This window comes from Microtus ochrogaster, linkage group LG8, assembly GCF_000317375.1.
Source record: "Microtus ochrogaster isolate Prairie Vole_2 linkage group LG8, MicOch1.0, whole genome shotgun sequence".
Classification (NCBI taxonomy): Eukaryota; Metazoa; Chordata; class Mammalia; order Rodentia; family Cricetidae; genus Microtus; species Microtus ochrogaster.
In genome coordinates, this window is record NC_022033.1 from 9,848,412 (window position 1) to 9,857,309 (window position 8,898).

General features: G+C 50.2%; 1 protein-coding gene across 3 annotated transcripts in view; it reads left to right on the forward strand.

Moving 5' to 3' along the window:
- Atp9a (ATPase phospholipid transporting 9A (putative)) overlaps positions 1 to 8,898 on the forward strand; it is a 97,136-nt gene that overhangs the window by 42,374 nt on the left and 45,864 nt on the right. For all 3 annotated transcript variants that reach the window (XM_005362835.2, XM_005362836.3, XM_013352176.2), the window contains exons 6-9: positions 384 to 435; positions 1,224 to 1,318; positions 7,253 to 7,333; positions 8,216 to 8,291. In XM_005362835.2, coding sequence (XP_005362892.1) covers positions 384 to 435; positions 1,224 to 1,318; positions 7,253 to 7,333; positions 8,216 to 8,291 — 304 coding nt within the window. The remainder of the gene's footprint in view (positions 1 to 383; positions 436 to 1,223; positions 1,319 to 7,252; positions 7,334 to 8,215; positions 8,292 to 8,898) is intronic.

Consider the following 8,898-nt stretch of genomic DNA (forward strand, 5'->3'; position numbering starts at 1 on the left):
CAGTGTGTAGTTGGGTAGAACCCTGTATGGGGCAGGCAGAACCCAGTGTGGAGCAGGGCAGAGCCCGGTGTGGAGTGGGCAGAGGCAGCAGAAAGTGCTCGCGGGTTCTGCCTTCAGTGTCTGTAGCTGGGTGGGGACAAAGTTGTGGGGGTCGCAGGTTAAGAAGTGAAGGTTGAGTTCAGGAACCTGTGTCCCCTTCCCCAGATGACGTCTTGGCAGGGTTAGTAAAATGCTAGCTAGGTGTGCAAGATGCTGCGGGTTCCAAACAAAGCCACCCTGTGCTTAGCTGTGACAGAGGCTGAGGCGTTAAAGAAAAGTGGGCTGGGACGAAACCCCACCTGTGGCTGTTCACAGTAACGTTACAGCTTCTCTTCATTTCTCAGAACCAGCGGGTCCCTGCCGACATGATCTTCCTGAGGACATCAGAGAAAAACGGTAAGCATCTGATGGACACCGAGAGTGACCATTGGCCTTTCCAGCAGTAATTCGGCACCATCATCGTTTGGAAATGTCACAGGGTAGATGTCATTGTGGGACTTCACAGGTGAGCCAGAACATCTCTGTAGAGGGGTGGGTCCTTCACAATTAAAAGTGTTTTGGGTGTTTTGTAGGTCCATAAATTTTGGTCATTAAAAACAGATATTACATGTGTTTTGTTTTGAGACAGGGTTTGTAGTCCTGGCTGTCCTGGAACTCACTCTGTGGACCAAACTGTCCTTGAACTCACAGAGCTCCACCTGCCTCTGCCTCTTGAGTGCTGGGATCAAAGGTGTGCTCCACCAAGTGTCACACATTTTAAACCTTGCATTTGTGAAGCAGAGGCAGGCATATCTGTGTCCAGGTCATAAGGTACATAGTGAGACCCTGTCTTAAACAAAATACCCAAACTGGTGAAATGCCTACGCCTCTGCCTGGGAATGGTCACAGGAGTGACTGTCCTATGCTGGCCACTGTCCTTTACCCTGCTGGATTGTTACAACAGGCAACATGTCTCCTCTTTTTACATATTAAGGCTCAACAAAGTCGAGGGCCTAGCCCTAGTCCTAGAGTGAGGATTTGGGTCCAGAGCTTGTAGAGGGGTGGAAAGTGGAGATCTATTTTCCTTGCGAGTTTCTGGCCATTGATGGGCCATTTCTTCAAGGAGCAGAGCAGACACTGCCCTGAGCTGCTGAGGGAAGCACACTTGGGCTGCAGACATCAGACAGTGCCCCATCTCTCTGCAGGATCTTGCTTCTTGCGCACGGACCAGCTGGATGGAGAGACAGACTGGAAGCTTCGACTGCCAGTGGCCTGCACACAGAGGCTCCCCACAGCTGCTGTGAGTGGCTTCTCTCAAGAACTGTATACTGACCACCAGGTCACAGCCTGGTTCTCACACTCAGATGTCCTCGGAGGCCGGGGGCGGGGCATGACATGTGAAATGGGGCTGATGGGGGAACTGGAAAACCTTGAGTCACGTTGGTTCCACTTAACTGATTGTACCAAAGTCAGCCCCAGTCCCCATATGAGGAGTGAGTGCTTCTCTGATGGTGATGGTGCTGGTTTCCTGGGTTGTAAGGGAAGGCCTCACATGTAGTCCTTCTGCTAAGAGCTCCCAGGGCAGTGGTTCCCAACCTTCCTAATGCTGTGACCCTTTAATACAGGTCCTCATGTTGTGGTGACCCTAACCAGAACATTGTTTTCATTGCTACATCCAAACTGTAAATTTGCTACAGTTATGAATTGTAACATAAATATCTGATATGCAGGATCTCTGATATGCCACCCCTGTCTTGATCCACAGGTTGGTAGAGGCTGTTCATCATACTGAGAGCCTGTTCTGCAGGTGTTGGTGGTTTGAAAAAGTGTGGCCCCCATCGGCTCATGTAGTGGAATGCTTAGTCACCTGGGAGTTGCACTACTTGAGAAGGATTAGGAGGTGTGGTCTGGTCAGAGAAAGTGTGTCACTGAGGTTGGGCTTTGAGGTTTCAAAAGCACGTGCAAGGCCCAGTCTCCCTTAGCCTCGGTGGATTGTAGCTCTCAGCTGTGGGCCCAGGACCATACATGCCTCCATGCTTTCACCATGATGATAGTGGACTAACCCGGGAACTGTAAGCAAGCCCCACTTAAGGCTTTCATTTTATGAGTTGTCTTGGTCTTGGTGTTTCTTCACAGCAATAGAACAGTGACTAGGACAGCAGGCCTTGGCCTTGTCCTCAGCCACAGGTCTCTGCTCTGACCTCGGTGGCTGCCCCTCTGACCACTGACCCCTTGCTCAAGTGTGTGACTGCCTCGGATTGTTCCTGTACCGTCCTCTAGAGAGATGCTCTTTCTCAGGGGTCAGCCCCGCAGGCCCATCACATCGCTCTGTTGAACAAGTGTCTCTCTAGCCAACAGGTGCCTGTATTGATTTTGGTTTTGTCTGAGTGTTGGTTTTTTTCCCTCTTATTTCCTTTGTGCTCAGGATTGAACCCGGAGCCCCCAGGGCTAGGGTATTGTGTTACCACTGAGATATACCCCACATTTTCTGATCACCCACACCTGGCATTCCCTCCTTACCCACTTCCAGGCAGGGTCCCTTTCAGTAGCCACCGACTAGTGTGCCCTGCTGTGCCCTCGTACATAGAACCAGGTGGCCACAGGGCACAGCCCCTGTCTAGAGGTTTGGCACAGTAGCTGACAAAATTTAACTTTAATTTTTATTTATTTAGTGTGCATGTATTTTTGTGTGGCCCACACGCCACAGCCATGTATAGAAGTCACAGGACAACTTGTGGGAGTCAAGTCTCACTTTCCACCGTGTGGGTCCTAGGGATCAAACTCACGTTTGTGTCAGGATTGGACATGCATGCCTTTATCTACTGAGCCATCTCACTGCTCCCTGCCAAGCTTATTTAAATGCCCACAGTCCAGTTCTCCCACAAACACCCTAGAGTGGCTGAGTGGAATGCCAGTGTAGAGGTGTGGGCAGGAGCAAGTGCCACACCTTAGTGGCATCAGTGTGATGATGAGCGTGGCCCTCATACTCACGGTTGGTCATACATGTCCTGTTCGAAGTTTGTTTTTTAATGAGAAAGTTTTTAGCCATGGTCCAGAAGCTCCAGCAACTGCTCTGCCTGTGAGAGAATTACTCCAAGGATGGGACTCTGCTCTTATCTCATGGGGCCTGTGTTTTATTTCCTGCTCGGAGTTCCCCAGAGAAAGGAGTCTGATCCCTATAATTACCGGGAGGTTTTGGTGCCAGAGTCGGAAGCAAAGATGCCAGAGTGTTCCGTGGCCTCAGATCAGGAGAGCCTCCTCACTTTGCCCTTGTCTGGCCCCAGGCCTGTGCTGGGGAATTGAAAATAGATAAAGCTGTTGGCTCTGCTGTCAGGAAAACAGTAGTTGCCTCATTGGACCTGCAGGGATCAAGAGGACCAGTGTTTTTTGTGGTTTAGTTTTGTTGTTTGTTTGTTTGTTTGTTTTAGAGTGAAAGAATTCTATCAGGGACAAAGAAATCTGCTGGGGCGTCTTCCCCAGGAGCCCATTAGTCTATTCCTGATTAAAAAACTAATCGAGCTGCTTGGGAAGCCATGGAAGAAAGTAAGATCTTATTCCCATTCCCAGCCTCTGCCCCAGATCTTATCGTCCTTCCAGAGGAGAATCTGTGAAGTGGGTGCCGGTCATTCCAGACCCTTAGCGGAGCTCTTAGAGATGTGTGACTTAGGAAAGTGGTGATGGTTTCTGGAGATAGGACCAGACCTTTGTGGTGTGTGGGGAAATCTCTGGTGCCTTATCAGTCCTGGGGTCCTTATCAGTCCTGGGGTGCGCAGTGCCTGAGGGGTGGCCAGTAGTCTCCAGTAGCCACCAGGCCCCCCAGTGATTGATTGTGGAACTATTTATTTATTTATTTATGTACATTTTTACTGTTTTGAGACAGGGTTGTAATTTGTAGCCCAGGCCAGCCTCAAACTCTTGACCCTTCTGTCCCCACCTCCTAATGCTGGAACGACAGCCTCAAATCGCTCAAATTGTCATGTAGATCATTAAAAATTCATTTTTACATTTGTATAATCTTACAAGACTATCACAAAGCATCTGTTTTTTTTTTTTTAAGTGTGGGTGCGTGCATGCATGCGTGTATGTGTGTGCTATTAGGGATCAAACTCAGACCCCTGAACATTTTAGGCAGCTCTGTCTGTTGCGTTCTTTGTATCTCGGTTGAACCCAGGGCCTCACACAAGCTAGGTGAGCAGCAGTCTACCACTGCTCCATCTCCAAGTGCGTCCTTGTTTCGAGGGAAGGGTTTTTGGGCTGGGCTGGGCTGGGCTGGGCTGGGCTTGCTAGCCTGCTCACCTGGCATGCATGAAGCCCTGGGTTGATCCCCAGCACCACAGAACCTGGCTAGGCTTGGTGGCACACACCTCAGTCTCAGCTCTCAGGAGGAAGAGACCCCAAGGTCAGGAGATTAAGGTCATCCTTGACATAATAGTGAGCCGAGGGTCAGCCTAGGCTGCATGAGGTCCTGTCTCTAAATACATAAGCAGATAAATAAGATTTATTTAGTAAGAGAACTCTTACTTCCTCTTTCCCTATAAACTATTCTGTGTTCCCTTGAAAAAGCAAGTGGGGTAGGGGGTGGGAAGAAACTTTCCAAGGGGCAAGAGTAGGGTAACCCCAAGCAGAGTGGGAGTACTCGAGCATGCGTCATGGTCCCCAGCACCACGAGGAGAGAAAAATGAAAAGAATCTAGAGATTGTTCAGAGTGGCCACTGGCAGGAGCTGTGACTTTTAGGCAGCACAACCACCGTAGCTTGCCTGGCGCCTGGAGGACCTGGCGGTCTCAGGGTCTCAGCCTGAGGACCTGGCGGTCTCAGGGTCTCAGCCTGAGGACCTGGCGGTCTCAGGGTCTCAGCCTGGCCCCTGGAGGACCTGGTGGTCTCAGGGTCTCAGCCTGGCCCCTGGAGTCTTGGGGGTCTCAGCCTGGCTCTCTGGGGGAGGTGTCAGGATCTTATTGATGTTTTTAAAGATCTTTGTGGAAATGAGGAAGTCAGGGCTAGTGAGGTCCCTCCGCAGGTAACAGGCACATGCTGCCAAGCCTGATGACCTGAGTTCAATCTCAGGGAACCACACAGTGGGGGGAGAGAACTGTCTTCTGACCTCCACGTGTGTGCCTGACACATGTGCACACACTCACAGACGTGAGTAAAGTGTGAAAAACAGGAGCTCAGAGCATGAGGAGAGGGAGGAGCCATATCAGATGAATGTGTTCAAGTGAGAGCCAGGCACAGTGACCGCTCAAGGAGAGGTGGTGGCCTCCACCGCAAGGCAGATGCAGACCTTTCTATATCTTGTTTTATATGCTGTACTCCGAGCTGCAGTGGTAGGTAAGGAGACTGAGGCCACGTGTGTTAGTGACAGCCCTGTGAAGGGGCTGGGATTGGGTCTTGCACTAAGTGTGCAAGGCCATAGCTGCTACAGACACATGCTTGCTGAGTGAGCAAGGCTACAGGGGTGAGCAGCAGATGGTTGCAGAGTGTGTGAGGCTGCGCCTGTGACTAATGGGCGATTGACCAAGACCAGGAACCCTCTTCTGAGGAACCTTCTAGAGATCAAGCTCTGGAAGCAGATCCCATTACTCAGTAGCAAAAGCTTGAGAAAATGAACTTACCGTAAGTTCATAGTAGGCTGGTCAGAGGGCTCAGTGGGTAAAGGTGCTTGTTGTCATTCTCTCTATCCCTGGGACCCACAGGAGGAAAGAATCAACTCCTTCAGGAGGTCACCGTGTGGGGGGGGGGGAGAGGGAAAGAGAGAGAGAGAGATACCTCCCACCTAGACACACACATATTAAAAGAATAAATAAATTCCCCTTTTCCCCCATGAGAATGAGCGGCTGTCTGTGTGCGTCTCCTGCCACCGCTCCCTGTTTTAGAGGGGCTCTTGTCCCTCCTTGGCCATGCAGCTTCTCCGTGCTGCAGCTCTTTCACGACATTTGTCTTTCTCACCCTATTCCTTGCTTGAAGTTGCTTTCTTGTTTACCTGAAAAAAATCACAAAATACACATAGTGTAAAATTTACCTTGGGGCCGGAGAGATGGGTCAGCCATTGAGAACTCTTGCTGCGTTCTCAGAGGACCTGAGTGGGCTTGCACTTGTGTGATGTGTATACACACCCACACAAACATACACTTCAGGTCCCTGTGGGTATGCACACATGTAGTGTAAACACGCACACGCACGCACACTCTTTTGGTCCCTGTGGGCATGCACACTTGTGTTGTACTCTCTTTAAATTTTACCATCTTAGCCCGTGTAAAGGAACATTAGACACATTCACAGCACTGAGGAAATGTGACCAGCCCCCATCTTCAGAACTCTTGATCTCCCTTCCCTCACCAGCCTTTAGCAGCCACTGCTTTCTGCCTCTCAGTACTCTTGGGGCCCTGTGGAACTGGAATCATATCTTTGTCGTGTGTGTGTGTGTGTGTGTGTGTGTGTGTGTGTGTGTGTGTGTGTGGTTCTGCTTGGCACAATGTCTCCAAGGTTCACCTGTTTGTAGCTAGGCTTGCTTCCTTTTCTGAAGCGGAGTAGCGTTCTACAGAGAGCATGTATAATGTTTTATTTATCCATTCCTCCGTGATGGACGTTTGGGTTGATTAGTCCTCTTAGCTTTCGTGAAGAATGCGCAGGGGTGAAGACGTATCTCTTTGAGTGCCTGCTTTTGAGTCTTTTGGGTGTACATCCAGAAATGGCGTTCCGGAATCCTGTGGTAATTGTGGAATTCCTTGAGGAAGCACCAAGCTGTTCTCCCACAGCTGTGCTGTCTTCCGTACTTGATGACTGGGCTCCATTCCCTCTCATCCTTGCCAGCACTGGGTATTTTCTGCCTGTCTCCTTTGGATTTCTGTCCTGAGGAACCCTAGCTCTCCTACTTCCCTTTTGCGCTCCTCCCAGGGCCTCACACACGGGAGATACTTAGTATCTTCTTGTTAAATGAGAGCAACTGTTGCCATTGGGATGCTGTGCAGGTCAGGGGTGAGTCAGCCCCTGGCTGCTTGCCCGCCTGTTCTCTGCAGTGTAACTTGTGCTTGGTAGGAGAAGTCAGCAGGTGTCTGTGTGCACACGGGAGCTGCGGGCTTTGTGTATGGCAATATCTACACTGACTTAAGGGAGATTTTTTTTTCCTTTGGTTGCCCTGTAGTTTGGAGGGTCTATTGGGGAAAGAAAATACGTTTGCTTTTGAAATCTTGGTTCCAGACTCCTGTTTTTAACCGGGTGTTTTCCCTCTGGAACAGGACCTCCTGCAGATTCGGTCTTATGTGTATGCTGAAGAGCCCAACATTGACATTCACAACTTCCTGGGGACTTTCACCAGGGTAAGTGGACCTGAGTCCAATCTTTGTTTTTTTTTTTTTTTTGGTTTTTCGAGACAGGGTTTCTCTGTGGCTTTGGAGCCTGTCCTGGAACTAGCTCTGTAGACCAGGCTGGTCTCAAACTCACAGAGATCCGCCTGCCTCTGCCTCCTGAGTCCAATCTTAAGTGTGTGAGGCTTAAGTTGGTTCTCACAGCTGCGCACTGCTGTCTGTCCGAGATTCCTGGCCAAAGCCCCACCTGAAGGCTGGCAGGTGGAACGTTCTCCCAGCTCTGAGTTTGAGTTCTAAAGCAGCAGGTGTTGTCACTGACTTTCGCTCTGAGGCCAACACAATCCCAGGGTCCTCACTGGTCTTGAGGATCCTCTGTGCTAACAAGGCATGTCAGCACATCCTTATAACTCCAGTACTCGGGACATTGAGGCAGGCGGACTGCTGTGAGTTCATGGCCAGCCTGTCAAAACAGATATACCAAACCACAAAATCCTGCCTTTTTTCTTTTTTTGAGGCAAGGCTTCTTTGGGTAGTATAGGGTGGCCCTGAACTCATGATCCTCCTGCCTCAGCCTCTCAAATGCTGAGATTTCATACCTACACATCCCCGTGCCAGGCAAAACTGACATTTAATTGTGTATGTATGTGTGTGTATGAGGTGTGTGTTTGGGTATGTGTGAGTGTGTGTGTGGTGTATTTGTGTGATGCTAAAGATGGAACTCAGGTCTTGTCTGTGTCAAGCAAGCCTCTAGCGCCCCCAACAGTCCCAACTCAAATCTGTCATTTTGTAAAAAGGATTTTAGCCTTGTCAGACTTTGTTATCTTTGGGGTCCTGGCCTCATCCCATAGAAAGTGATGGACAATTGTCAGTGTGTGTGTTTGTTGATCTTTTCAGGAAGACAGCGACCCTCCGATCAGTGAGAGTCTGAGCATCGAGAACACGCTGTGGGCCGGCACTGTCATTGCATCAGGTGAGGACTGGCCAAGGAGCGTGGGAGAGTTTGAACCAGGAAGCCAGCCCTTGTGGAATTAGAATCATCACCTCTCAGCTGGGAAATGAACTTTAGGTCTAATGGAGCTCGCACTTCCTCCAGCATCTCTGGGTGCCTAAACTAATATCTGACGTGTGGCCCGTGGGCCTTCTACAGCATCCACGCTGGGAACTGCCCATAATTGCCACTTCAGTCATAGTACCAAAAATTGGAGTGGTGTGGATGTTCTGGTTGGAAGCTATGTCTGTGGGGACTGTTCTCTTTGCTGAGACAGAGGCAGGAGAATACCGGGAAGGCTGGTTCTCTGTGTTGCAAACACTAGAGGGAGATGGAATGGTGGCTTCCATATTGATTGCTGGGGTGACTCGGAGCAGTGGGCCTGTGAGCCAAGGCTAGCCCACAGCAGCAGGGGTTAATATTGCATGATGCAGGGTGTTGGGTGCTTCTGTGTATCACCTGCTGTCAACCACATCTGAGCTAGGGAAGCGAGGGCTGCACAGTAGGTCAACTCTGAGAGGTCAGGGCCGCACAGTGTGTCAATGCTGAGAGGTTAAGGTGCACAGTAGGTCAACTCTGAGAGGTCAGG